This window comes from Lichenostomus cassidix, chromosome 2, assembly GCF_008360975.1.
Source record: "Lichenostomus cassidix isolate B80296 chromosome 2, HeHo_3.0, whole genome shotgun sequence".
NCBI classification, from domain to species: domain Eukaryota; kingdom Metazoa; phylum Chordata; class Aves; order Passeriformes; family Meliphagidae; genus Lichenostomus; species Lichenostomus cassidix.
In genome coordinates this window covers 151,811,665-151,839,271 of record NC_139482.1, presented here as the reverse complement: position 1 = coordinate 151,839,271, position 27,607 = coordinate 151,811,665, and the positions used below count along the sequence as shown (strand labels likewise).

At 64.7% G+C, this 27,607-nt stretch overlaps 1 protein-coding gene across 2 annotated transcripts in view; it reads left to right on the top strand.

Moving 5' to 3' along the window:
- PLEC (plectin) overlaps positions 1 to 27,067 on the top strand; it is an 83,977-nt gene extending 56,910 nt beyond the window's left edge. Inside the window, exons 34-72 of one of the 2 annotated variants that reach the window (XM_085053864.1) lie at positions 3,458 to 3,537; positions 3,834 to 3,954; positions 8,608 to 8,772; positions 8,919 to 9,079; positions 9,429 to 9,588; positions 9,663 to 9,747; positions 10,191 to 10,432; positions 10,635 to 10,754; positions 10,858 to 10,965; positions 11,059 to 11,277; positions 11,480 to 11,683; positions 11,754 to 11,985; positions 12,105 to 12,331; positions 12,402 to 12,524; positions 12,886 to 12,987; positions 13,081 to 13,182; positions 13,497 to 13,643; positions 13,859 to 14,014; positions 14,666 to 14,863; positions 14,930 to 15,058; positions 16,040 to 16,210; positions 16,292 to 16,447; positions 17,400 to 17,606; positions 18,132 to 18,251; positions 18,845 to 19,014; positions 20,356 to 20,515; positions 21,276 to 21,473; positions 22,065 to 22,190; positions 22,465 to 22,608; positions 23,510 to 23,698; positions 23,944 to 24,058; positions 24,130 to 24,296; positions 24,653 to 24,815; positions 24,889 to 25,043; positions 25,125 to 25,199; positions 25,463 to 25,580; positions 25,735 to 25,925; positions 26,005 to 26,125; positions 26,269 to 27,067. In XM_085053864.1, coding sequence (XP_084909990.1) covers positions 3,458 to 3,537; positions 3,834 to 3,954; positions 8,608 to 8,772; positions 8,919 to 9,079; positions 9,429 to 9,588; positions 9,663 to 9,747; positions 10,191 to 10,432; positions 10,635 to 10,754; positions 10,858 to 10,965; positions 11,059 to 11,277; positions 11,480 to 11,683; positions 11,754 to 11,985; positions 12,105 to 12,331; positions 12,402 to 12,524; positions 12,886 to 12,987; positions 13,081 to 13,182; positions 13,497 to 13,643; positions 13,859 to 14,014; positions 14,666 to 14,863; positions 14,930 to 15,058; positions 16,040 to 16,210; positions 16,292 to 16,447; positions 17,400 to 17,606; positions 18,132 to 18,251; positions 18,845 to 19,014; positions 20,356 to 20,515; positions 21,276 to 21,473; positions 22,065 to 22,190; positions 22,465 to 22,608; positions 23,510 to 23,698; positions 23,944 to 24,058; positions 24,130 to 24,296; positions 24,653 to 24,815; positions 24,889 to 25,043; positions 25,125 to 25,199; positions 25,463 to 25,580; positions 25,735 to 25,925; positions 26,005 to 26,125; positions 26,269 to 26,315 — 5,874 coding nt within the window. In that variant the 3' untranslated portion in view covers positions 26,316 to 27,067. Of the gene's footprint in view, positions 1 to 3,457; positions 3,538 to 3,833; positions 3,955 to 5,829; positions 6,388 to 7,607; positions 8,174 to 8,607; positions 8,773 to 8,918; positions 9,080 to 9,428; positions 9,589 to 9,662; positions 9,748 to 10,190; positions 10,433 to 10,634; positions 10,755 to 10,857; positions 10,966 to 11,058; positions 11,278 to 11,479; positions 11,684 to 11,753; positions 11,986 to 12,104; positions 12,332 to 12,401; positions 12,525 to 12,885; positions 12,988 to 13,080; positions 13,183 to 13,496; positions 13,644 to 13,858; positions 14,015 to 14,665; positions 14,864 to 14,929; positions 15,059 to 16,039; positions 16,211 to 16,291; positions 16,448 to 17,399; positions 17,607 to 18,131; positions 18,252 to 18,844; positions 19,015 to 20,355; positions 20,516 to 21,275; positions 21,474 to 22,064; positions 22,191 to 22,464; positions 22,609 to 23,509; positions 23,699 to 23,943; positions 24,059 to 24,129; positions 24,297 to 24,652; positions 24,816 to 24,888; positions 25,044 to 25,124; positions 25,200 to 25,462; positions 25,581 to 25,734; positions 25,926 to 26,004; positions 26,126 to 26,268 lie in introns of those variants that run through there. The other variant, XM_085053866.1, reaches the window with a different exon arrangement.
- The last annotated feature ends 540 nt before the right edge of the window (positions 27,068 to 27,607 follow it).

Below are 27,607 nucleotides of genomic sequence, written 5' to 3'. Positions count from 1 at the left end.
GAGACCACCAAGAGCCCTCTGACCCAGTGCCATGTTATGGGATGGAAGTCTCTCACCACCCCCCAACACTGGTGGGGTCCTGTCGCTGTTGAGCCGCTAGCAGAGTAAAGAACCCAATTCTCAGTGGCAAGAAGGAAAAGAAGACCTTTATTGTTTTGATTTCGTCATATATATAGAGTTTTCAAAGGTCACCCAGATTGGTCAGTCAGAAACCTCCCCCTAGGCCTGATTGGCCAGGCCTGCACCGTCCAGATCTTGGGACACTGTTTTTAATAACATCCAAACTTTATCTTTATTTATAAAACACAAAAGGAATTCTCATGGGAAAGACCTGTGCTAGCCACAGGGTCCAACTCTGGTTCCTGGGGAGAGACCCCCCTGCTCCTGAGCCCAGCCATGGGACTCACATCTGTGTGCCAGAGGGGATTCTATCCTCCACACCCCTTCAATCCTGTGCCCCTGGCATGGGGACCCTGCCCGGTGTACCCAAGGTTGTGGGATCCCCCTGCAGTGGGCTGGCAAAGGGGCACAGGAGGGTGGGGAGGGGGGATGTCCCAAGATCTGGGCTGCACCTGAGGCAAGCTGGCCTCTTTCCCCATGAAGCACAATGTCCTTTATCCATGGACTCTCCATCATCTCATGTTGCTCCATGTCACCCTCCTGCCCCACTGATACCCCCTGTCGCTCCCAAAGCCCCTTCAGCACTGTGTGCTGTGACTGACCGGGCTAAACTCATCAAGATAGAGAACTCCGTGATATTCCCCATTTTAATACCCTGCATCTCATCCCACCCTGCTGCTGCGTGGGCTGGAGCCAACCCTCCCCACCACCCCGAGTTAAACCATCCCTCAGCACTGCGGTGGCACGAGTGCCTCCCGGGCTGTGGTGCCGAGCACCCTGGAGGGGTCCTTCTTCCCCCGGAGGAGTCCCTCGCCCCCCGCCCGGCGCACACCAGCGTTTGCCGACCGCCCTTCACGGCGTGAGTGGCAGCACCGCCCCGTCCTGGCTGTGCTCCGTGGCGTGGGACCCGTGGCCGCTGTCCCAAGCGTGGCCGCTCGGCCCTGCTGGCACAGAGCAGCTGCCAGCTCCGTATGCCCACCGCCCCAGGCGCTGCTGGCTCGGCCCCCGCCGCGCCGGGAACGCTCTGTACAGCTTCTCCACAAAGACCGACCGGCCTCTCCCACGCCACCCCCTCGCTGGGGCGCTGAACCTCCTCATGGGCAGGGACCCCCGAGACCCCCCCGGCCGTGCCGCTGAGGCTCGGAGCCCGGGTGCAGCGGCCAAGGGCTGCTCTGCTTCGTGTAAAACGCTGCTGTCTCTGTGCCCCGCCGGTCTGTGCCGGGCCCGGTGAATCCCACCGCGGTTCGGGGGTGCGAGCCGGGATGGAGCATCCTCAGGGCCAGAGCGATGCAGTGCGGATGGCGGTGGTGCCGTGTGGGCAGCGTGGTGCGAGGATCTGACTCCCTCAGCGGCACCGCGGAGCGGCTGTCAAGCAGCTCCAGATCCGTCTGATCCTGCTGTCACATTCCCGGGTGTCTGTCTGGTGCCCGAGCCGGTTCTGGGGGTACTCTGAACCGACCCCTGCAGGGAATAGGGGCAGGCGGCGGCTGTGGGACCCTCACAGGAAAATGTCGCCCCCAGCACATCCCAGCACCCGTTTGGGGTTCGCTGCTCCTCGTGGTCTCGTGTCTCTTGGCACGTCCCGATTGGAGCAGCGCTGGCACCGTGTCTGGGACAGGCTGGCAGCGATCGTCGAAGCTCCATCCCCATCCCCAACCCCATCAGCCCAGGCTGAATTTGGGCTGGAAAAGCGTTTCCCACTGCAGAAGCTGTTACTGTCTGCCCACCTGCGGTAGCATCCTCCACCTCTGCTGTGCCAAACCTCTGGCAGCAAGGCTGGCACTGTGACACTGCAGTTCTGCCTAGGGATGAGGGTCCACTGTAGGGCACACAGGGACCACCAGCGTGAGGCAGGAGGGCTGTGGGACCATGTGTGGCTGCAGTGGAGCTGCCACGACCCCACGAGCCTTGGTGGCCCCAGCTGTGCCATCCTGCTCCCTCCCTGGACACTCACCTGGCCCTGAGCAGGAGGAAGCAAGGCGCTGCTGGTGGCTCATCCAGCTGGTGGGTGGCAGTGCTGGGGCAGGTGGCCACGCTGTGGGTGTGTAGGGCCCCGCTGATGGCATCATGACAGCAGGGTCTGCCATGAGCCCATGTCCCCAGAGTGTCTTGGATGGGACTGAGCCCTGCTGGCACTCCAGCCACGAGGAGCTGCTGCGGCACCAGCACCCAGCATCTGCCTGATGCCTCTTCCCTTCATCCAGGGAATTCACTGCTGCTCCTGGTGGGGTTCCTGGCTGCACCCTGGCTTCTGCAGCAGATATAACCCAGGCACTCCCAGCCCGTTTGTGCTGCAGCTCCTGCTCAGCTGCTTTATGGCACCTTCCCCAGGTCCGTCCATGGCAGCAGTGCCATGTCACTCCTGCTCCACATCGGTTTTATCTGCTGTTTATCCAACTCACATTCTCTGGCTGTTTCCCCTGGCACAGCATCTTGGAGACGTGGTCATGTCTTTGCTCAGATCTCGGGTTCATCACCATCTTTGTGGCACCACTGTGGCTGTGCCCCATTTCCCCTCACAGGATCCACAATGGTGTCTCCCCCTCTTTGTGCTCAGCCAGGTGACCTGGCTTAATTAATCACCAGGGTTAGTGACCAATTAATTACAGGGCTGTGGGAGCAGCATCACTCAGCCTTTGGGTGCAGGCTTGGTGTGATCCCTCCTGCCAGTCTCTCTCTCCACCGGGACACGACGGAACTGCTGCCCATTCATGCCTCATATCCATGCCTGTGCCAGGGTGTTGGTGATTTGTAGATCTTGGTGTTTGCCTGGCTTCTCCTCCCGTGTGTTGTGGCAAAGTGGCTGCACTTGCAGCATCAGAGTCAGGAGCAGCTGGTCTGAGACATCCCTGCTCCGTGTCAATGCAGTGGGTTTTCCATGGGTTGGCTTGTTGTCGGTCAGTTTTTGCCAGGGGTCAGTTTGCCATGGGTCAGTTTGCTGTGGCTTGGTTTGGGCTCAGCCAGGGTCTGGACCGTGGCTCTGCAGTGCACAGAGCAGGTGTGGGGACACCAGGGACCAGAGGTAATCTGAAAGGCAACAGGGTGAGATCTGGGAGTGATCCTGGCAGAAAAAGGATTAGGAAAATGGGGTGTATCGCAGGAATGCAGAGGAGCTGGAGCTAAGCCAAACCTGCAGGTACTGGGGATGGCTGGAGGCAGGACAGACATCGGGGATCCCAGCCAGGGGAGCTCTGTCCCAACTGGTGGGGATGGGCTGTCCCTGGGGGTGACACAGTGACATTCCAAGATGCTGGGGGCAAGGCTGTGGAGCCTTGTCCCCTGCCGCTCTGCCAGGACCTGGTGTCCTGTTCCCACCGTCCCTCTGCTCTACTTGCAGATGCACCGTGCTGTGGGGGACACTGGGCTAACCGGAGAGAGTGTGGAGGGGTCGCCACAGGACAGGGAGGAGATGGAGAGGTACGGGCACTGCTGGGCACTGCCAGACGTGGTGTTGGGAGCTGTGGGTGTGCCTGGGTGTTCACACCGTGATGGGGGAGCTGGTGAACCCTACACAGCTCAGGAGTCTGGGCCAGTGCTGGGATGGGGAGGGCGTTGGTTCGCTGTGCTGGGGCAAGCAGGGTGGGAGTGAGCACAGCTCTGAGCTCAGGTGTGGCTGTGCAGGTGGGCAGTGAGGCTGGAGCTCAGGGCGGGGCGGGCAGGGGGGACAGTGGCCATGTCCCCCATAGCCTGGTGTGTCCCTGCTCTCTCCCCAGAGCCTGCCTGCGGTCAGAGCAGAGACTGGAGGTGCAGGAGCAGCTGCTCGCCCTTCGGCACTGGCTGGACACCATAGAAAAGCAGCTACTGGCGCTGCCGGAGCCTGGCACTGCCCTGCAGGTAACATTTGGCCCTGGGCCACGCAGAGCCGGGCAGGACCAGCCCACATCTGCACCGAGGCTGGTGAGGTCTTGGTCCTTGGAAAAGTGGAAGCCATCTGGCCACAGCTGGCTGGGAGACCCTGCAGTACAGCTCTACAACCGTCCGGTGTTAGGTCACCTATCCCCAGCTCCTGCTGCCCAGCCCGACTGTGCTGCTGGCTTGGAGCCACACGGTCCTGATGGTACTCGTGGTATCACTGCCTTGGAGCCCTGCTGACCACAGGGCCACCACCTGCACCAGACTGTGGTGTGGCCAAACACCAGAGGTGTGCAGCAGTGCATGGGGGTGTCCAGGTGGGCACAGGGGGTGTGTGGCTGTGCGTGGGGATGTACAGCCTGGCACAGGGGTGTGCAGCAGTGCATGGGGGTGTACAGCAGTGCATGGGGGTGTACAGCCATGCACAGGGGGTGTGCCCCTATCAGGACATGACGGCTCTGTGCCCACGCACTGACTGTGCAACCGTGTGCTGCTGTGCCCCCTGCCCAGGCGCGGAGCCGCAGCGGGAGCAGCGCAGTGGGGGCTGCCGGCAGCCCCTCCTCGCCGCCCCGCTCGCAGCCCCTCGCCGGCTCCTTTTGTTCGAGGCCTGGCCGGCACACGGGCTCCCTCGGCACACATGACGGCACAAACTGAAAGGGCCATTCATCCCGGCCCCGGCGCAGACAAAGCCGAGGCCGCACAGAAACCCACCCGGCTCCCGGGATCTGAGGCTGTGGATTCCAGCCGACCGCTCCCGCCCGGTGCCCCGCGCCGGGCTCCTCTGCCCGGGGCGCCCGTGCCACCCCGAGCCCGGTACCTGGGGCTGCGGAGCGTGCCGGGCGAGCTGCCGGCGACGCGTGGGACGGAGGTGGAGAGCAGCTCTGCTGAAGGAGCTGGATCCTCACCCCCCGCCCAGCTTCTCCCTGGCAGCTCCCGGCTGGGCTCTGTGGGGTGCTGTGGGGTGCCTGGAGTGCCATGGGGTTCATGCTGGGTGCCGAGCACCTCGGTGCCAGCAGTGGAAGGCTCCAGAGCCGCGTGGGGAGGATGATGCAGAGCTGCTGCAGGACGGTGCAGAGCCACCGAGGCCGTGGCAGATGCTAATTCCCAGCAGCGTCTCTGGCAGCAGACAAAGCCCCCGGCCCCGCCGCCCGCCGCTCCCAGGAGACCCCAGGGAGCCCCATCCATCAGCGTGGCCGACGTGCCTGCAGCGGCCCCCCGGCTCCCGGGGCCCAGCAAGGGGCACCCATGCGCCTCTGTGGGGCAGGACCCTCGCCCTGGGGGGCTCTCATTAGCAGGGAGGCAGCAGTGCTGGAGCTGAGTCAGGGCAGGGCGGGGAAGGTGCTCACACCATGGGCAGGAGCAGCCCCGATCTGGGCACCTCCGGCTGTCCCCTGGTCCCTCCAGCACCCAGGGTGGCAGCGAGGGGGGTCTGGAGAACCAGGCCTGCAGCACCCTGGCTCTCAGGGTGGGCTTCATTATGGTATCTTGGCAGCCCAGCCAAGCTCTCCTCCACTGAGCCCCCCCTGCCCCTGCCTCAGGGGCCTCCCCACCCAAAAAGCCCCACAGAATGGGGCCAAGACCCTCAGTGACCACAGCATCCACTGCCTGGGGGAGCAGAGCCGGGGGGATGGGGAGTGCACCCCCAAAACTTGAGGGACTGTGTCGCTGTGGGGGGGACACCGTGGGGCTGTGCTGTCCTGGGGTTCACTGTGAGGCAGCACAGCCTTGGCTGGTGTCGGTGCAGGTGTTGGTGTGGGGCAGGTGCAAGGTGCAGGTGCAAGGTGCAGGTGCTGATGCTGGTGTCGGTGCTGGTGCCTGTATTGGTGCTGGTGCCGGTGTTGGTGTTGGTGCCGGTGCGGTGTCAGTGAAGTGCCGGTGCCGGAGCCGGAGCAGTTGCTGGTGTCGGTGCAGGTGTCGGTGTCAGGTGGCTGCTGGGGCAGGTGCAGCAGCAGGAGCAGGTGCCGGTGAGAGGGCAGTGTCAGTGCCGGTGCAGGTGCCGGGGCCAGTGCGAGGTGCGGGCTGTCGCCCCCCCGGCCTGCGCGGGGCGGGCGGTGGGCCGGCGCCGCCCCTCCCCCGCGGGATGGCTGCGGGGCCCCGGGGGTTTCCCCGGTAACGGCGGCGATCGGCGCCCGGAGGGTTAACGGGGGCGGCGGTGCGTCCGGGGTCAGACCAGCCCCGCCGAGCCGGGCCGGTGCCGGTGCAGGGTCTCCGCCCGGTGCCCCCCGCGCCCCGCGCTCCCCCCGCGCCGCGGGCGCGGCGCACAAAGGCGGCGGGGCTGGGGCGGCGGTAACGGGGACCGAGTCTCCCCCCGCTGCCTCCGCCCCGCTCCCCAGCATAGGCCGGGCCCCCCCGGACCGGTAACGGCGGCGGCGGTGCCCCCGGCCCGGCCCCATGGACGCCCGGAGTCGCCGAGGGGTGAGTGCGGGGCGGGGGCTCCGCGAGGGTCCGGGACTGCGGTGTGCGCGGCGCCGGGTGGGGTCCGTGTCCCGCAGCCCGCCGGGGCGGGGGACTCGGTGCGGGGTCTCCCCGAGTCACCCCACATCGTGGCCCACCCACCCCGTGCAGCCCCGCGGACCCCGACACGCGGGGTGGGGCGGTGGGGTGGGAGTGCGATGCCCCGTGGGGGTGCGTGTGTCGGGACCCTGCTGTGGATGTGAGTGTGTGCGGTGATCGTGCACGAGGATTGTGCCCGCGGCTTGTTCCACGGCGTGTCGGGCAGTGCGTGGGGGTTCGGGGTATGGTACCCACGCCAGGGGCACGGCCAGGGCGGGTGCGTGTGGGCGCACGTGCGCTCCCCACGCGTGTGCGGGGCTGCTACAGGTGTGTTTCGTGTCGCGGCTGATGCAGGCGTGGGGGTCCTGTCGCTGCCCTCACCCCTCGAGCCAGGGGTGTGAGCGTGGGGTGTGCCTGTTGGGTGGGGTGTGCACACGGGTGTGTGTGTGGTGTGTGTGTACAAGCGTGTGAGTGTGTTTGCACACGTGTGTGTGTGTGTACACACGTGCACAGGGGCGTGTGCCCGGGGCCGTGCCGGAGGGCCGGGTGTGAGGCGGGGGGCTGGGGGGTAGCAGCACTGCGGCTGCGGCGGGGGGGCTGCCGGGGGAGGGTCCTGCCGGGTCACGCTGGGGATTTATGGCTGCGGCAGGGCTTGCAGGGTGGGGAGGCCACCTGCCTGTCCCCTCCCCGCCCCCCGGTTGGTGCCCCCGCCGCCCCCCACTGCTCTCAGCCCCCCGTCCCCCCGGGCAGATGCTCCTCTCTCCCGGCTCTGCCGCCCTCGTTAATCCAACGGCACAAGGCGACGCCGGGCGGGAGCATCTGCTTCTCCCCAGTGCCTGGTGCTGCCGCCACTGCCGCGTCCTCTGCCGAGGCGTGTAGGACAGGCACCCTGGGCACTTCCAGGGGTTCCCTGAGGGTCCCCTCCCTCCGCCAGACCCCAGGGACGGCCAGCGTCCCATTTCCTTGTCCCGGTGCCCTGGCTCTTGGCAGCCCTTTGCTGGAGGGCCAGGACTCCCAACATCAGAGAACGAGTTCAGGCAGCCCCGGCAGCACAGTGGAGAGAGGGGGTCGATCCGAGCGCAGGCCAGCGTTTGGGGACCCCGCGGTGGTCCCGGTAACGCACACCCCCTGGCTCATTGCAGGCCGGGATTTGAGGCGGGGGCCCGGCGCCCGCGCCATGGGGAACTCGGTGAGTCGGCCCAGCTGCCTGGGCGAGAAGAACCGGCGGCCAGAGGAGCTCCCGCGGGAGCCAGGGCTGGACGCGGGGCAGCCGTCCACCGGAGGCGTCATGGAGGCCTGGCCGGGGCTGCTGGAGAAGGCGCCGGTGCCGGTGGAGAACGGCTGGAGCCCGGTGCCCGGTGCCGTTCGGAGTCGACCGGGCAGCCCGGTGCTGAGGCGCAGCCAGTCCGAGGTGGCGGTGCAGAACGGGGGTGCGGCTGGTGTTCCGGCCAGGGCGCAGGTGGGGGGCGCAGCCTGGACACCCCCCCGGGCCAGCGTTCCCCGCAGCACCTGGTCCTGGAAACCTGTCACCACCCGGGAGGTGACGGAGGTGACAGAAGTGACTGAGACCATCGTGACGGAGATCGTGGAGGTGACCGAGTACCCGGCGGGTGAGAAGGGCGGTGAGCCCGTGGTCACCCGGACGGTCACTGTGCTGACGGAGTGCGTGGGGGAGCTCACTGCTGCTGGACACGTGGATGCCACTGAGGTGACTGCCGGACAGAGATCCTTGCCGGGAGGACACTGTGCCACGGGGCTACCCTCTAGCAGAGCTTTTTCCACAGCAAGTCTTGACCTTCAGGTCCCTTGGCCAGGCTCGTGGGGAGTCACTGTCTGTGCCCTGGTGTGGGCTGGGCTGGTGGCACCCATCGGGCTGGGCACCCAGCCTGGTGCTGTAGGACAGGGAGCTCCCTTCCCTCAGCTTCAGCTGGTGGAGGCCATGTGTCTAGAGGGATCCAAATGGCACAGGGTGTGCAGCCCCTGCTTTGGGGACCCCTGTGAAGAATGCCAGGGAGGACCCCATGGGCTGGGCAGGGTCACCGGTGTCACCTTGGGGACAGGGCAAGGTCTGGGGGCTGCACCCCAAACCCATGGCTGTCGCCCACCTGCCCACACGGATGGCTCAGCCACCTCTCCCCACAGGTGTCCTCACGGGCTGTCCCTGTCCCAGAGGAGGCAGCAGAACGGGGCCAAGAGACACTGGAGCGGCTGCTGGTCTGGGTGGCCGACATGGAGGAGTTGGTGAGCAACCAGAAGCCGCCGTCGGCGGAGGCGAAGGTGGTGAAGGCGCAGCTGGAGGAGCAGAAGGTCAGCAGGGCCAGCCGGCTTGTCCCACCCACGCACACCATGGCAGGGGATTAGGGGCCCGAGGTTCCAGTGGCTGCCCAGGGCTGTGCTGTGGTGGTGGCAGAGGTGGACAGGTGTCCCCAGCACGATGTCCCCCATCTTTGCAGCTCCTGAAGAGGCTGCTGGAGGAGCGGAGGCCACGCGTGGAGCTCGTCCTGCAGGACAGACTGACGGCACACGGCCCTGGCACGGCGGCGGCCGAGGGCAGCGCCAGCCTCTCCGGCCTCCAGGAGAGGTGGGACAAGCTGATGCAGGAGGCTGAAGCCAGGTGGGTCCTCATCACCCGGCTGGCAGCCCCATCCTGCAGGCACAGGCTCTGCCCACCGGTTTCCCCCGTGCGGAGTCTCCGTGACACCCTGATGTCCCTGTGCTCTGCCCCACTGGCACTGCGGCCACCATGACGGAGGGACTGTCCCCATCGCTGGGGCTGCACAGGAGCAGTGGGTCCAGGGCTCTGCAGACAGGTCCCTCTGTGGGGACACTGGTCTTGCTGTGTCCCTCAATTCAGGAGAGCACAGGGCATGGGGACCCCAGTGTGGGGGAGAGGGGCTTTATCTGGCTGGGACCTTGGTTTTGGGGACTGTCACTGCCCGGCTCACCCAGCCCTCCTGGCGCAGGTATGGCTGCCTGGAGCGGATCCTGCCGGCGGCCCAGGGCTTCCAGGAGGCTGTAGATGCCTTCCAGGAGTGGCTCGGTGCCACAGAGCGGCAGCTGGCCCAGCTCTGGCGTGCTGACGGCTGCGTCGGCCGCATGCAGGACGCCCACCAGCAGACCCAGGTGGGCGCAGGTTGGACGGGGGGTGGGCACAGGGTGAACACGGCCACCTGTGTCAATGTTGGTCGCTGCTGCAGGCCCTCTGTGAGGAGATCCGCGGGCGGCTGGGGGAGCTGGACGGCGCCCTGGAGAGCGGGCAGCGGGTCCTGGAGATGGTGACAGGCGAGTGGCAATGGTCGGGAGTGGTGGCCGCAGTGTCAGGACCGTGGGATTTGGGATGGGATGAGCACAGTGTCAGCCCAGCCCAGCAAGGGGATCCATGGGCACTGGGGGTCCTCGGGGTGGTGTGCTGCTCCCCACTGGGAGCTGTGGCATGGTGTGAGGGGGCAGACAGCATCCCATGGGATGTAGAGGGGCCAGGACAGAGCCTGGGGGTCATGGTAGGGCAGGGTTTGGTGGTGGTGAGGTGCAGCTGGGGAGGTGGATCTTGCTGGCAGTGGGATGAGAGGCCAGAGTTGGGTCTGTGAACAGCAGGAGACAGGTTAGGAGAGGAAAAGGGTCAGGACAGAATGATCATCATGGGTTTGGGAAGCTGTCGGTGTGGCCAGTCCCGTGTTCAGGGATGCCAGCGTGGTGGCACTGATGCCAGTGCCATGCTGCCACAGGGGAGGAGGCCCAGCTGACGCAGGAGAAGATGGAGTCGCTGAGGATGCGCTACCTCATCGTGGGCCAGAGCAGTGCCGACACCATGCACCGGCTGGGGCAGACCCTGGAGGCCTCGTCTCGCCTGGGCACGGCCCCTGAGGATCTGGCGCTGTGGCTGAGCCGCATGGAGAAGGAGCTGGGCGAGCAGGAGAGCCAGCAGGATGGCCAGGAGCCCTCAGTCACTGCCAGTGACAGGGAGAAGGTGTGGGACACTGGGGTCCCTGAACCTCTCACCATTCCCAGCATCGCTGTCTGCACGGGGAGTTTGGTCTGGGTGGGACACGGGGGGTTTATGGCAGACAGTCCCGTGGGACTGGGATGAGCTGGGTGTCTGTGAAGCAGCTGAAGCAGCTGCCCTGGTGCATGCACAGCCTCCCCAGCTGATGTCTGTCCTTCTGCTTCAGTTTGAGCAGGTCCTGGAGTCCCAGCTCGCCCGTGTGGCTGGGCTGGGCGAGCGGCTGGAGGAGATCGGCCGTGTGCAGCTGGATGTTGAGGCTCTCCGCTCGCAGCTCTCTGAGCAGAAGGTGAGTCTGCAGCAGAGCCCAGGGGTCCTGTGGGCGCTTGCTTGGTATCCCCATTCCTCTGGGTCCTGCCAGGACCTGGCACCCACCTGCGGCTCCATTCCAGCTGCTCTCTGCCGAGATCCTCCATTGCCGGGGGCTGGTCGAGCGTCTGCTGGGCTTCTCTGACCCACTGCTGCGCTGCTGCCCTGAGCCCCTGCGGCAGCGCCTTCAGGTGAGCTGCGAGGGCGTCTGGGGGACACTGCCAGCGCCGGGAGATGGCTGTGCCCTGTGTCCCTGACCAGCCGGTGACCCCCTGTCTCCGCAGCCGTCGGTGCAGGTGCTGCGGGAGCGCACGGAGCAGCTCTCCCTGCGCAGCGGAGCCTGCGCCGTGCAGCTGGAGCACGCCCAGTCCCTGCTCACCCAGTTCTCCGAGGCCCTCGAGGAGCTGCTGCCCTGGCTGGAGGAGACGCAGGCCCTGGGGGTGCAGCTCTCCCCCAACGCCATCAGCTACGAGGCCTTCAAGGAGCAGCAAGCGCTGCTGCAGGTGTGGGCAGCGCAGGGGCAAAAGGGACATGAGGTGACGGGATGGGAGTGGCACCGCCATGGGGACCACCGGGCTGGGGCACCCAACGAGCAGGAGTCCTCTGCGAGCAGCACCTGAGTGCACCAGCACCCATCCCTGTGGGGCAAATCCCACGGGGCACATCCCACCCCAATGCAGCCCCACGGCTCTTCCTTGCTGCCAGAGCCTGCGGGAAGCCATCGCCGAGCACCGGCCGCTGGTGGGGAAGCTGCAGCGCGTGTCAGCGCAGCTGGTGGAGCTGAGCCCAGAGCAGGGAGCGCCGTTCCAGCGGCGCTGGCAGGAGGTGGAGGAGCAGTACGGCCAAATCCGCGAACGCGTGCGTCAGGCAGCGGCTCTGCTGGAAGATGCTCTGCCGCGATACAGCCAGGTACGGGGCTGGCACTGGGGCGGGACGCGTCCCCAGGGGCATCCCCTCGAGTGACCGGGCTGGTCCCCAGCTGTCGGAGCGCATGGATCTGCTGCTGGAGTGCCTGGAGCGGCTGCAGAGCCGGCTGCAGAGCCAGCCCCCCGTCCGCGGCGACGCGGCCCACTTGCGGGAGCAGATCCGGGAGAACAGCCTGGCCCTGGCTGAGCTGGAGAAGCTCGGGGTGGCCCTGGAGGGTGTCCGTGCTCAGGGCGAGGAGCTGCTGGCCACCATGCAGGCGGTCAGCTCCGACGCCGCGGCCAGAGGTACTGGCGCGGAGGGGTGGGTGTGGCCCTGCTGGCAGGTGATCCATGTCCCTGTCGGGGCTGTGTGTGGGTTCTGGGTCCCCTCAGCACCCTGATCCTTGACACATTTTGCCTCACAGGGATCCAGGAGCGCACGGATCAACTGCTGTCACAGTGGGGCAGCCTGCGCGGCCGCTGCCAGGAGCAGGAGCGGTGGCTTCGAGAGCTGCTGGCACTGGCCGAGCGCTTCTGGCATGGCCTGTCCGAGCTGGCCGTGGCACTCAGTGACACCCAGCAGCTGGTGCTGGGGCTGGAGGAGGCTGGTGGCGAGCCTGAGGCCATCCGCACGAGGCTGCGCACCATGCAGGTATGGCTGGGCAGGGCTATGGTGGGCAGTGCCACCGCATGGGCAGCCCTGAGCCCCGTGCCCTGTGCAGGCACTGCGGGAGGAGATCGACGCGCTGCAGGGCGAGCTGGACACGCTGGGCAGCCTGGGCGTGGAGCTGATGGCCTCCTGTGGTGACCCCGACAAGCCGGACGTCACCAAGAGCCTGGACGATGTGAGTGTCCTTGGGGCTGGGTTCGGAGAGGGACATTGTCCTGGGGGTGTGTGGGTGCTGCTTGAGGGGGTGGGGTGTCCCCTGATCCCCATCAGTGCCACTGACCGCTGCACCCCAGACCCCTGCTCAACGCCACTGACCCCCACACAACTCCACTGTGCCCGGGCGCCAACATGGTGTCACTGATCCCCACGCCTGCATGCTCCTGTGGTGCCACCGCTGTGCCCCAGCACCCCCCATGGCGCTACTGACTCCCATACCCTGTCCCCCCGGGGCACTGCTGACCTCTGTACCCTGTCCATCCTGACCCCCACGTCCTGTCCCCCGCTGTGGCACCGCTGACCCCCGTGCCCGGCCGCAGCTCTACTCCTCCTGGCACAGCCTGAGCCGGGTGTGGACGGAGAGGAACGGACGCCTTGAGGAGCAGCTCCAGGCTGCCCTCAGCTACCAGGACACCATGCAGGTGGGTTTGGGGACCCTCGGGCAGATCCCCCATGTGGGGGGTTGTTTCACCATCCTGTCCCCACTCATGACCTCCTGTCTCCCTTATCCCCAGCGGCTGCTGGAGTGGCTGGACACAGCCGAGCTGCGCATCGCCGAGGAGTTCTTGGTCGGTGGAGACCTGGACATGGTGCAACAGCAGCTGGCGGAGCTCAAGGTGCCACGATGTGCCACGCTGGGCCATGCTGTGCCATTCTATGCCCTGATACCTAGGGCAGGGAGGGCAGTGGGTGCTCTAGGCAGTGCTGGGATGGAGGGATGGCAGGTTGGACAGTGCTGGTGCCCCAGTTGTAGCCAAGTCCTGCCTGGGGTGGCCAAATCCTGCCCCCAACAAGTCCCCGAGCTGGCTGGGTACCCCCAGAGGAGCAGCTCAGGGCTCAGATGCCTGTGCCGTGCCATGTGGTGCCATGGGGACAGGCAGACCCTGTCCCAGTGTTTGGGGACACACAACCAGCCGGTGCCACCCCCCAGGAGTTCAAACGGGAGCTGTACCAGTGCAAGGTGGATGTGGAGAGCCTGCGGCACCAGGGGGGCACGGGGCAGGGGGACACCCTGGCCACCCTCAGTGACTTCCGCCAGCGCTGGGACCACCTGGAGGAGGAAATTGTCAGCCGGCAGGTGAGGAGAGAGCACGGGAGCCACAGGGCAGGGCTGGGAGGAAACATGGGGTGCCATGAATGGGCTGGGTGGGTGGGTGCTGGGTCAGTGTGGGCACTGGGTGGGCATTGGGTGGGTGGTGGGTGGGTGCACAGGGCAGTGTGGGCACTGGGTGGGCACTGGGTGGGTCCGGGGCTACCATTGTTTCCCTAAACGTCGCCGCTCCCTCTCGGCAGCACCAGCTGGAGGCAGCTCTGCTAGGGCTGGGGCAGTTCCAGCACCAGCTAGCGGAGCTGCTGCAGTGGCTGAGCCGCACCGGGGAGCAGCTGCGCGGCCCTGCACCGCTGCGCCCCGACCTGCAGAGCTGCGAGATCGAGCTGGCCAAGCACAAGGTGAGGCTACACCCTGGCCCGGGGGACAGTGTGGCACAGCCCCGCTGTGGGGACAAGGGCTGATATTGGGGGTCCTGGCTATGGTCACACTGCCGGGGTGGGTGGCCTGGGTGTCCTGGCTGTGGTGGCACCCACGGGGTGGCTGTCCTGGCTGTGGTGGCACCCCCGGGGTGGCTGTCCTGGCCGCAGGGCGCTGCCTGCCCCTCCTTGGGGTGCTGCAGCGTGAGGACGCATCCCCTCCCGCGGTGACAGCATGGAAGGAATGAGCTGTCTCCATGCCGGCCCAGTGCCACAGCCCCTTGCCCAGGCACGCTCGTGGCGTGCCTGACGCAGGCGAGGCTGCAAGGGCTGGACTGTTGCCGCGCTGGGGGGGCCATGCAAGGGGTATCTGTCCCCTCTGTGCTGTCCTGGCCACCCCCCTGCCCTAAATCGGCAAATCTTGTGCCTCAGCCTGCCCTGAACCCTGCTGAGATCAAGAGCCCTGCCACCAGCTTGCCCAGTCTGGCCACCACAGTCCCCAGTGCTGCGGTGGCAGCGATGCTATGGGCAGCAGAGGTGTCTCGGGGTGAGGTGCAGATAGAGGAATGCAGGGTGTGGATGCTCCTGCCCCTCTCCCTGCTCCCAGCTGTGACCCCACCGCCCTGTCCCCAGGTGCTGCGGACCGACGTGATGTCCCACGCCCGCACCGTGCAGTCGGTGACCGAGGCTGGGCAGGGGCTGCTGCTGTCCAGCCTGGGGGAGAGCGTGGAGGGGCTGCAGCGCAGCCTCCAGCAGCTGGGGCAGCACTGGGACCTGGTGCGAAGCGAGACTGAGAGCCGCCAGCTGGAGCTGGAGAACAACCTCAGCCAGGTATGGCCGCGGGACTGCGGCGCTGCCGGGCGGTGGGGACAGCGCTGAGCCCCGACTCACCCTCAGGTGCAGGACATCACGCTGGAGATCACAGAGCTGCTGCAGTGGCTGGAGCAGGTGGAGCTGCAGCTCTTCTGCTCCAAGCCGGCCTGGGGCCACCCGGATGCCACCAAAGAGAAGCTCAATGCACACCTGGTGAGAAGCAGAGCCGGCACCTGGGGTCTGTTGGTGTCTTGGGGGATGTGTGGTCCAGATCCACCCCTCTCCACACTTCTGGGCTGGGATCGTCCCCTGCTGCCTCCTCTCCCCAACCACACGGAGCCTGGAACTCCTCCCTTACTGGCTCCAGCTCCCTGAGACAGAGCAGGAGACATCCTTGTCCCTTACCCCGATCCTGTTCCTGTCCCTATCCCATCACTGGCTATGTCCCCTCTCCCTGTCCACTGTGGCTGTTTCCCTTGTCCCCATCCTCTGTCCCCTATCTACCTGACTCCCTCCACATCTCCATCCCTGTCCCCCTTCTCCCCTGTTCCTACCCCCATCCCTGAACCTGTCACCATCCCTGCCCCATCCACATCCTCATCCCCATCCTCATCCCTATCTCCATCCCAATCCCTGCTCCATCCACATCCTCATCCCTATCTCCATCCCAATCCCTGCTCCATCCACATCCTCATCCCTATCTCCATCCCAATCCCTGCTCCATCCACATCCTCATCCCTATCTCCATCCCAATCCCTGCCCCATCCACATCCCTATCTCCATCCCAATCCCTGCCCCATCCACATCCTCATCCCTATCTCCATCCCAATCCCTGCCCCGTCCACATCCTCGTCCCTCTCTCCTCGTCCCCTCCCTCCCCCGTCCACATCTTCGTCTCTATCTCCATCCCTCCCTGCCCCATCCACATCCTCATCCCTATCTCCATCCCAATCCCTGCCCCGTCCTCATCCTCATCCCTCTCTCCATCCCTCCCTGATCCATCCACATCTTCATCCACATCCTCATCCCTATCTCCATTACTCCTTCATCCCTCTCTCCATCCCTCCCTGCCCCATCCCCATCCTCATCCCTCTCTCCATCCCAATCCCTGTCCCCTTCCTCATCCCGCTCCCTGTCCCCTGTCCCCCATCCCGATCCCGGCCCCCCGGTGGTGCTGACCGGCTGTCCCGGCAGGAGCTGTGCCGGGAGCTGGAGGCACGGGCGGTGACATACCGGGGGCTGCGGGAGAGGCTGCAGCGCCTGCTGGATTCCTGCCGCGCCGGGCGACCCTGCAGCACCGAGCACAGCCTGCGGCTCCTGGAGCAGAAGTGGGAGAGCGTCCAGGCCGAAGCTCAGGAGAGGAAGGTGGGCAGGGTGGGCAGCTGTGACCCGCGGTGGGCTCACCCTGCCCAGGGATGCCCATCCCCACCCTGCCGCTGCCCACAGGAGCGCCTGGCCGAGGGGCTGACGGTCACCACCGAGTTCCACGGCTCTGCGCAGGAGCTGCTGCGCTGGGTGGCTCACGCCGAGGAGCTGCTGGGGTCACCCGCGCCACCCAGCTTTGTCCTCGACACTGTCACCGCCCAGATCCAGGAGCACAAGGTGACAGCGGGCAGGGCGTTTGTGGTGCCCTCGGGGCTTTTTATGGGTCTGGGGTCTCCCTGAGGGGTCTGGCGTGACACCAGCAGGGATGTCCCATCTGCAAGTGGGATGTCTGTCCCCACAATGGAGTGAGTGGACTCTGTGCTTCATCCCAGTATGAGCTGTTTGGGTTGATTTTCCCTGGATTTTGAGCAGGTTTTCCCTGCCTCAGTTTCCCTTTTTCAGGACCCCAAATTTGGGAATATTTGGGAAATTTTGAGCAGGTTTTCCCTGCCTGTTTTTGGGTTTGGGTTTTGGGGTTGGTTTTTGGTTTTGGGGTTTTCCTCAGTTTCCCCTTCCCAGGACCCCAAATTCGGGATTTTTTGGGAATTTTGGGGTTGGTTTTCCCTGGATTTTGAGCAGGTTTTCCCTGCCTCAGTTTCCCCTTCCCAGGACCCCAAATTTGGGGATTTTTGGGAAATTTTGAGCAGGTTTTCCCTGCCTCTGTTTCCCTCCCCTCCCCTCACAAGGACCGTTCCAGGCTCCCAAAATTCTGGGAAATTCATGGTGGGTGGAGGGGAGAGGTCAGAATCCCCCCAAAACCGATGGAAAAAAACTAATTAAAAAAATTTAAAATTATAAAAGCAAACTTTTTTGGGAGCCTCCAAAAATCCTTAGATTTGTGTGTCCTTGGAGCGATTTGGGATTCCCTGGTGGCTCTTGGGGACACTTTGGTGGTCCAAATGTCCTCATGGTGGCCCCAGTGACGTTGTGGTGGCCCTTGGGGATACTTTGGTGTCCCAAATATCCTTATGGTGGCCTTTGGGGACCTCTTAGTGACCCCACAGTGTCCTCGTGGTAGCTCTTGGAGACTCCTTGGTGGTCTCTTCCTGTCCCATACAGCCAAGGGCTATGTCTGGGTGCTCCTCACTTGCCCCAGGACCACCCACACCCACCTGCCCCCTCCCCACAGGCCCTGGTGAAGGAGGCAAATGCCCACGGCGAGAAGCTGGGCAGCCTGGAGGCTGTGGCCGCTCGCCTGAAGGATTTCAGCCGCAAGCAGGACGGGGCTGTCATCCAGAATTTGGTTCTGGCGGCGCGGGAGAGGCTGGGCAAGGTCCTGCAGCGGGCGGCCGAGCGAGGGACGGCGCTGGAGGAAGCCAGAAAACGCAGCAAGCAGGTATTGGGAAACAGCCTGGACACACCCAGGAGTTGGGGAGGGGGCTTTGCCCCTTGGTGTGCTTTGGATGCAGACCTGGAGGGACAGGACAAGTGGGAATGGCTTCCCAGTGTCACTGGGCAGGGTTAGATGGGATCTTGGGGACAAATTCTTCCCTGTGAGGGTGATTTCCCAGAGAAGCTGTGGCTGCCCCATCCTTGGAAGTGTCTGAGGCCGGGTTGGACAGGCTTGGAGCAACCTGGGATAGTGGAAGATGTCCCTGCCCACAGCACTGGATGGGACCTAAGGTCCTTTCAACCCAAACCATCCCAGGACTGATGAATCCATGACATGAATCCTGCTGGGAGCTGTTCCAGGAAGGGACCACACTGCTCCAGTGTTGTCACCGTGCTGTCCTGGCCCTTGGTTTGCCTCATGGTGATACCCAAGCCGTGCCACTCCCTTCTGTGGCCCCACAGCTTCTGTCCAGGCTGTCCCAGATCCACTTTGCCCCCTCAGCCCCCACAACCCTCCCCTGCATTGCAGTTCAGCGAGTCCCGGCGGCTTCTTCTGGACTGGATGGACGAGGTGGAGCAGAGCCTGGAGGTGCCGCAGGACGCTGCCACCAGCCAGGAGGAGATCAAGTGCCAGCTGGCTGAGCACAAGGTGGGGGCTGCCCTGCTCCTTGTCCTTGTCTTGGGGGTTGGGGGGGTGCAGAACTGGGGTTCTGGGGGGATCCTCAGCTCCCAGGGGCATCACCCAGTGCTGGGGGGTTTGGACAACTCCCCAGGGTCATCCTGCAGAGTGGGGGAGTGCTAGGCCAAGGGATGACAGAATCACCAGGTTGGAAGAGACCTTCAAGATCATTGAGTCCAACCCATGCCCCAACACCTCAGCTAAGCTAAACTAAACTAAACCATGGCACCACATCCAATCTATTTTTAAACACGTCCAGGGATGGTGATTCCACCACCTCCCCGGGTAGACCATTCCGACATTTTATCACTCTTTCTGTAAAAAATTTTTCCTAATATCCAACCTATATTTTCCTTGGCACAGCTTAAGACTGTGTCCTTTTGTTCTGTCAGTTGTTGCCTGAAAAAAGAGACCAAACCCCACTTAACTACAACCACCTTTCAGGAAGTTGTAGAGGGGATATTGGCACCCCAAACACCCCAAATCAGTCAGGGGAGGAGGGAGTCTCCCCCCAAAGCTGGGGGACCCCAAACCCACTTGTGGGGTGCGTGGGACCCCTGCAGGCGTTCCAGAAGGTGCTGCGGGCGAAGCGCCCGGTGTACGAGGCGACGCTGCGGAGCGGGCGGGCGCTGCGGGAAGGGGCGCGGCTCCCCCAGGACCTGCAGCCGCTGGAGGAGCTGCTGGGGGAGCTGAAGGAGCGCTGGGATGCGCTGTGCAGCCGCGCCGCGGAGAGGTGGGGATGGGGTGGGAGGGATGGGATGGGACTGGGATCGGATGGAGTAGGGGTTGGGATGCAGGTGGGATGGGATAAGGATAGGATGGAGAAGGGGTTAGGATGCAGGTGGGATGGGATGGGATGGGGGTGGGATTGGGATGGGATGGGATGGGATGGGATGGGATAAGGATAGGATGGAGAAGGGGTTGGGATGCAGGTAGGATGGGATGGGGATGGGATGGATTGGAATGGGGATGGGATGGGATGGGATAAGGATAGGATGGAGAAGGGGTTAGGATGCAGGTGGGATGGGATGGGATGGGATGGGATGGATTGGAATGGGGATGGGATGGGATAAGGATAGGATGGAGAAGGGGTTGGGATGACATTGGGATGACATTGGGATGACATTGGGATGGGATGGGAATGAGATGCAGGTGGGATGGGATAGGGATGGGATGGGAATGAGATGCAGGTGGGATGGGATAGGAATGAGATGCAGGTGGGATGGGATAGGGATGGGAATGAGATGCAGGTGGGATGAGATAGGAATGAGATGCAGGTGGGATGGGATAGGGATGGATGGGAATGAGATGCAGGTGGGATGGGATGGGTTGGAATGGGGATGGGATGGGATAAGGATGGGATGGAGAAGGGGTTGGGATGGGATGGATTGGAATGGGGATGGAATGGGAAGAGATTGGGATGGGGATGGGATGGGATAGAGAAGGGGTTTGGATGCAGGTGGGATGGGAATGAGATGCAGGTGGGATGGGATGGGTTGGAATGGGGATGGGATGGGATAAGGATAGGATGGAGAAGGGGTTGGGATGCAGGTGGGATGGGATCGATGGGATGGGGATGGGATAGAAAAGGGGTTGGGATGTAGATGGGATGGGAATGAGATGCAGATGGGATGGAATAGAGAAGGGGTTTGGATGCGGATGGGATGGGATGGGATGGGGATGAGATAGAGAAGGGGTTTGGATGTGGGTAGGAATAGGATGGGATGGAAATGGTGTGAGATAGCACAGGATAGAATGAGATGGCGCTATTTGTTCTCTGCTTGCTGTGTGGGTCCCAGGCAGGCACATGGGATTGCCCTTCCTCCCTGAGCATCCTTCTCCCTGCTCCAGGACCCCCATTCCCAGCATTGCTAGACTCTGCCCATGGGGTGCATCTGGCTGCCATCCATGTCCATAATGGCACTGCCAGGACCTGTCCCTGTCCATAATGGCACTGCCAGGACCTGTCCCTGTCCATAATGGCACTGCCAGCTCTGTGGGGTGGCCATTCCTGGCTCCGTGGGGTGACCCCCAGCACGTGGCTGCTGCAGCATCTCCTGTGCTCCCCTCGCAGGCAGCACAAGCTGGAGGAGAACCTGCTCTTCTCGGGCAAGTTCACGGACGCGCTGCAGGCCCTCATGGACTGGCTGTACCGCGCTGAGCCACAGCTCAGCGAGGATGTGCCTGTCGGAGGGGACAGGGACCTCGTCGGGGACCTCATGGACAAGCATAAGGTGGGTGTCCTGGGGCGTGCAGGGAGGCCACACCCAGCGTTGGCCCCCAGGCTCTGCCTCCACTGTGCCCAGGACCAGAGCCAGGCACAGGACAGGGCATTGCCCACTGGAACAAGCCCTGCTTGACCCCAGCCTGTGCCCCTCGCCCTGGGTCAGCACTGGGGAGGCCCTGTGTACCCCATTGCTGTGAGGATTTGGGGTGCCGGGGAGCCCTGTGCCCACTTCTGTGAGGATTTGGGCTGCAGGGGAGCCTTGTGCCCAATTCTGTGAGGTTTTGGGGTGCAGTAGAGCCCTGTGCCCTACTTCTGTGAGGATTTGGGGTGCAGGGGAGCCCTGTGCCCTACTTCTGTGAGGTTCTGGGGTGCAGGGGAGCCCTGTGCCCATTGCTGTGAGAGTTTGGGGTGCAGGGGAACCCTGTGCCCACTTCTGTGAGGATTTGGGCTGCAAGGGAGCCCTGTGCCCATTTCTGTGAGATTTTGGGCTGCAGGGGAACCTTGTCCCCAATTCTGTGAGCTTTTGGGGTGCAGGGGAGCCCTGTGCCCACTTCTGTGAGGTTCTGGGGTGCAGGGGAGCCCTGTGCCCATTGCTGTGAGGATTTGGGGTGCTAGGGAGCCCTGTGCCCACTTCTGTGAGGATTTGAGCTGCCGGGGAGCCCTGTGCCCACTTCTGTGAGGATTTGGGCTTCAGGGCAACCCTGCAGGGCCCAGGTGGGCTGCTGAGACCCCCCAGCACCTCCAAACCCTCCTCCTCTCCCTGCCAGGTGTTCCAGAAGGAGCTGGGCAAACGTGCCAGCTGCATTAAGACGCTGAAGCGTTCGGTGCGAGACCTGACCCGGGGCAGCAGCAGCGTGGATTCGCAGTGGCTGCAGCGGCAGGTGGAGGAGCTCAGCACTCGCTGGGACTTGGTTTGCAAGCTCTCCCTGTCCAAGCAGGCCCGGCTGGAGGCTGCACTGCGGCAGGTGAGGCTCGAGGGAAAGCCCAGTTTGGGGTCTGCAGGCAGTGCAGCCATGTGGGGTGGCTGAGGTGGCTGTGGGGTGCCCGGGTGGTGGTTTGGGGTGAACTCTGTGGGGTGCTCGGGTGGTGGGTGGCTGAGTTTCCAGGCTTGGTGGGTGGCTATGCATCGAGGGGGTGCTCTGGGCTGCCTGGGTGGTGTGGGGCTGTGCATTTCAGGGTTCTCCGTGGGTTCCCGGGCTCGGTGTATGGCTCTGCGTGGGGCTCTGTGTGGCAAGGTGCCACGGCCAGGTGCCAGGCTGGCTGCTGAGGTGTGAGTGTGTGCACGGTGCCCAGAGCAGGTGGCTGTGTGGCACAGGGAGGTGCTGGGGGGTCAGAGGAAATTGTGTCCAGGTGCTGAGCCAGGTGTTGATCCCACCGTGGGTTTGGAGCAAGGCTGGCAGGAGCTCTTCCTCTGCACAGCGTTTGGCCAGCGCCTGTGCCAAGGGCTTGTCCATCCAGCACCTGAAGCCCTCAGGGTCTTGCCAGGAGATTCAGGGTCTGGAGGGGTTCAAGGGGCTGCAAGGAGGGTGCTGAGCAGATCCCCACTGTCGTGGCAGGCGGAGGAGTTCCACACCCTGGTGCACTCCTTCTTGGGGCGCCTGACTGAGTCGGAGAAAACCCTCAAGTACGGAGTGTTCCCCGAGGAGGAGGCAGCTGTGCAGGAATGCCAGGCCCAGCTGAAGGTGGGTGACAACCCCACCAGCCCCCACCGGTCCCCACCTCAGATTGGCCCCAACTTTTCCCCAGAACCTCCATCACTGGGGTCAGCCAGCCCTGCTGGGCTGTGGGATCCCGATGTTGAGTCCCCACCACACCAAAAACGTGGGTTTGGGGCTCCAAATGCCCTGAGGTGAGGAGATTTGGGCATTCCCAGTCCACCAATCCTCATGGCACAGGGGGATGTGGAAGGGTCTGGGGGGCTGACACCTGGCAGTACCACGGTCCATGTCCCCCCAGGAGCTGATGCAGTCCCTGCAGTGCCAACAGCTGGAGCTGGAGTGCATCACCTCGCTGGGGGAGGAGATCCTCGCCACCTGCCATCCCGACTCCATTATCACCATCAAATCCTGGGTCACGGTCGCCAAGAGCCGCTTCCAGGAGGTGAGACAGGTGCCCTGTTCCCATCCCTGCCCGCGGGAGCAGAGTGGCACCTGGCCATGGGGCAAACATGGCCCCACACCTCTCCCACTGCCCCACACCTCTCCCAGCACCAGGGACTGCCTGGGAGTACATTTCAGGAAGCTGGGGGTGCTCGACCCCAGAGGGCACAGAGGGTCTTGTCCTTGCCAGTGTCCCCCCATGCCCCATCCTGTGGCTTCACTTGGGGCCTCTGTGGTAGCTCTTGCATGGTGGTGGCTCATTCCTGTGCCAGAGCAGCCACCACTCAGCTGAGGCAGGGAAATTTGGGAGCAGTGTCCAGGGGACCCTCAGCCCAGATCATGCTCCCAACAGTGGCCCAGAGCCTCCCTGGGTTGAGGGTGTGCAGGTAAGAGACTCCCGGCGCTCCTGGGACCGGTCTGGCAGGTTCAGCCAATCCCACACAAAGCCCTTATTGAGCACAGACCTGCAGGATCTGCTCTGGGTATGCCCTGGGGCTGCCCTTCTAACCCCACTCACCCCAAAATTGGGGGGCAGCCGGCATGTCCCCACAGCACAGAGCTGGGGACCCTCGGCACACGGGGGGCAGCACCCCCAGCCCTGCCCCAGCTGCCCCACAGGAGCTTCATCCTGCCTCATGTCCCTGCCCTATGGTTACTGCAGCTGCTGGCTGGACCTGCCCCAAGGTCATGGTCAGCTGTAGAGTCCCCATGTCCCTGTCCCATTGCCACTAGTGGGGGGGTCCGTGAGCCTGTCCCATGGCCGGGGTGTCTGTGGCTCGCCATGCTGACTCGTCCCCCCAAAGCAATGGCCCTGTGGCATCTGCTCCAGATGGGAGACCTTGAGGTCTGCACTGGGGTGGCATCCCCGTGCCCCCCTGCCCCATTGCCCCTCTGCCCCGCAGGTGCTGAGCTGGGCGCAGCAGCAGGGCGAGCGGCTGCGGGCACAGGCTGCCGTGCTGGCGGCCGAGCGGGAGGAGACGGCGCAGCTCCTGGACTGGATCACGGCAGCCGAGGAGGCGCTGGGGCTGCGGGACCAGGAGCCGCTGCCGGAGGAGGTCGAGCAGCTGGAGGAGCTCAGTGCCCAGCATGCGGTGAGGAACCCCAAAACCGGCTCTCCCTGGGGACCCCAAACCCCCTAACACACCCCATCCAGCACCGGGCGAGCACCTAGCCTGATCGAGGAGGAAGCACTGGGCAGGGGTCGTGGTGCATTGTGCTGCCCAAGCCCACCATGTCCACACTGCTGGTTCGGAAGGGTCCTGGGAGGGGGACAGCGGGGCTGCAGTCCCCGGGGCTGTGGAGCTGTGCTGTGCTCAGTGCCAGCGCTCTGCTGCAGGTGTTCATGGAGGAGCTGAACCGCAAGCAGCCCGACGTGGAGAAGGTCACCAAGAGCTGCAAGCGGAAGCTGGCGGTGGATCTGGGCCCCCCGACCACCCGCCGACTAGCCACGCGTAAGGATCCCCGTCATTCCCCCCACCACACCCCGGATCCTCGGCCGCCCCCTCACCCCTCCTCTCCACAGGTCGCCGCAGCGGCGGGAAGGCGCAGGGCACGGCGGCGGTGCCGCTTGGGGGGCTGGAGCCCCAGACACCCCTCATGGCTCAACTCCTGCACCGCTGGCAGCAGCTCTGGCTGCTGGCCCTGGACCGGCAGTACCGGCTGGAGACAGCCCTGCAGCGCCTGCGGGAGGTAGGAGCACCTCTGGGGTGCCCTGGGGGTCCTGAGGAGTTCATCTCATCTTCTGCCCCTGGGAGCCCCTGGTCAGATGCACATGGGGTCACTAGTCCCAGACCCTGTCCCTGCAGCTGGGAGTCATGGTGCACCTTGACATCCCAGAGTGGCTGCTGGAGCTCCCTGTGCACCCCAGATTTGGGGATCCTGGGCAGAGAAGCCCCCTTGCAGCTTTGGCAGAGCCAGAGCTGGGAGCCACAACTGACCCTGAACGTGGGGCACAGCGTGGTCACCCCAGCTGAGGGGGGATCACCCCGGTGGGGGGGATCAGGGGGTCCTGCTGGGTGTGTTAACCCCACGTGTGCCTCTCCAAGCTGGAGGAGTTCGCGCACTTTGACTTCGGGGTCTGGAGGAAGCGCTACATGCAGTGGATCAGCCAGATGAAATCCCGAGTCCTGGACGTTTTCCGTGGCATCGACAGGGACCAGGACGGCCGCATCAGCCAGCGGGAATTCATCGAGAGCGTCCTTGCCTCCAGTGAGTGCCAAGGGGGTGGAGGAGGCTGATGGGGCTGGGACTGGGGGTCTGAGGGTCCCTGTCCCCCCCACAGAGTTCCCCACCAATGTCCTGGAGATGAATGCCGTGGCCAGCATTTTCGACATGAACGGCGATGGCTTCATCGACTACTATGAGTTTGTCAGTGCTCTGCACCCCAACCGCGACCCGCTGCGCCGCTCTGCCGACGCCGACCAGATCCAGGACGAGGTGTGGTGTGGGGACAGCAGTGGGGGAGGCTGGAAGGGTGGGGGAGCCCTGCCTGGGGCTGAGCTCAGCGTGGCCCCGCAGGTGAACAGGCAAGTGGCCCAGTGCAACTGTGCCAAGCGCTTCCAGGTGGAGCAGATCAGCGCCAACAGGTACCGGGTAAGTACCAGTTCTTGTTCCCTAGCCTGGAATTTGCTCCGACAGCTGTGTACAACCTGCCCTGTGCAGGGGTCCTGCACTGTCCGTGTGCCATGGCAGAGAGGGGGCCCTTCCCCATGCCCCGGGGAGCCCTGCACCCTCTGGGCGGGCTGCAGGAGCCACAGGGATGGGCACATCTGGGTGCTGGCACCTGCTCCGGCACCCCTTCCCAATGCCCAGCCCTGCCGAAGCCCCACCTTGCCCCAACGTCGCTCTGCCCGCAGTTCGGGGAGTCCCAGCAGCTGCGGATGGTGAGGATCCTGCGCAGCACCCTCATGGTGCGGGTGGGCGGGGGCTGGATCGCCCTGGATGAGTTCCTGGTGAAGAATGACCCCTGCCGAGGTGGGTTTTGGGGTCCCACCCCGTGCCCGGGGCGGTGCCTGCGGGGCCATGCAGGTCGTTTGGGGCCATGGGGGGCACACCTTACCGCGCTCCCCAGGGTCTCGCACTGCTGGGACCTCATCTCTATCCCCCTCCCTGCCCCTGTTGTCCCCAGTGAAGGGAAGGACCAATCTGAAGATCAACGAGAAGTACCTGTCCTCAGACGTCTTCGGAGCCGCTGCCGCCACCAGGTGTGCGGGCAACCAGTCGGCCGCCTCCTCCAAAGTATTGTCCCCGAGCCGCTCCAACTCCAGCCTCAGCCTCTACAGCAGCGCCTCGGCCCCCAGCAGCCCCCTGGCCAGGAAGGTAAGGGCCAGAAGAGCCCCCTAGAAATCCTGACCCTCCCAACCCACCTGCCGCGGGCAGTGACCCTCACCCTCCCCAGTCGGTGCTGCGGAGGACGCGTTCCGGGGATCGGTGTCCGCGCTCGCGGGGCTCGGGATTACCCGACGGAGCCGAGCTGCAGTTCAGCGCGGCTGAGGAGAGCCTGGCTGTGGCACCCCCAGGTGAGCGCCGTGCTGCTGCGAGCTTCCTGCCCGCTCCGTAGGGCACAGGGGAGCCGGGCTCGGTGTGGGGTAGGGCAGCGGGACTGTCCCCTGGTCCCTCGGAGGAGAGTCCCCCCCGCTTCAACCCCTCCGTGCACTCGCAGAGCCGCCCGAAGGGTCCCCTCCGGAGCGCTGCAGCCCCTGCCGCTGACCCCCGCGCCCACCCTGCGCCCAGCACCCTCGGCCGGCCCCACTCAGGACCCTCTTCCCCGAGGCTGGAGGACGGCGAAGCCGCGGCCGCGCTCCCCGCGGGTCTCCGGCCCGGCGCTGCGGCCCCCCGAGCGGGGCTGAGCTGTCTGTCCGTCACCGATCCTGCTGCGGCCAGTTCCGCGGATATGCAAGTATCTCCCGACACACACCAAGCCTCCCGGGCTCTGGTCTCCCGCCCCTCCGGCTCCACCGGGCAGCGCGGGGCGGCTCTGAGCCCCGGTGCCCCTCTCCAAGTGCCCGGGGCTGTGGGACCAGCCAGGCATCCCCGCGCTGGGCCCTGCCCTTCTTCCGTGCCGTCAGCTCGGGGTGGCTGCAGTACCCCCGGGGGTCCCCATCCTGCCTCCGATGCCCCGGCGAGAGGCGGCCGGGCTCGGTACCCGGGCTCCGGGGACCCCTGGCCGGACGCCGAGCCCCGTTTCTGGTGCTAACCCTCACTCCTCGGCCTTCGGTGTGTGTGCACGGGCCCCCGGCTCTGGCCGCCCCCTGCCCTGGTGGGGCTGGGGCTGCCACGGGTGGGGGTCCCTGGCGCCTGCACTCCCGTCCTGCCGGTGGCACCGGCGGGCAGCGGGACCCCCGCCCTGCTGACGCATGCTCGTGCCACCCCGCTAACCGGACAGCAGTAGAGCTGAATGTAACCCCGGCCGGGCCCACCCGCCGCCACAATAAACTGTAGTGAGGTTCCTTTTTCTATGAGCACCCAGTCTGTCCGTCCGTCTGTCTGCTCGGGGAGGAGCTCCATCCATCCATCTGCTTGTCCCTCTGCTGGAGCAGGAGTCCGTCGGTCGGTCTGTTTGCTCGGGGCGGGAGGCTGCTCTCTGTCTGACTTGTGTGCTCACCGCACTGTCACGATGGGGAGCTGCGGTCTGTCGGTCTGCTCACAGCAGGGAGCTGCAGTCTGTCAGTATGTCTGTCTGCTCAGGACAAGGGGCTGCAGTCTGTCGGTCTGTCTGTCTGTTCAGGATGAGGGGCTGCAGTCTGTTGGTCGGTCTGTCTGCTCAGGGCATGGGGCTGCAGTCTGTTGGTCTGTCTGTCTTTTCAGGATGAGGGGCTGCAGTCTGTTGGTCGGTCTGTCTGTTCAGGGCATGGGGCTGCAGTCTGTCGGTCTGTCTTTCTGTTCAGGACAAGGAGCTGCAGTCTGTCTGTCTGTTCAGAGCATGGGGCTGCAGTCTGTCGGTCTGTCTTTCCGTCCAGGACAAGGGGCTGCAGTCTGTCGGTGTGTCTGTCCAGGACAAG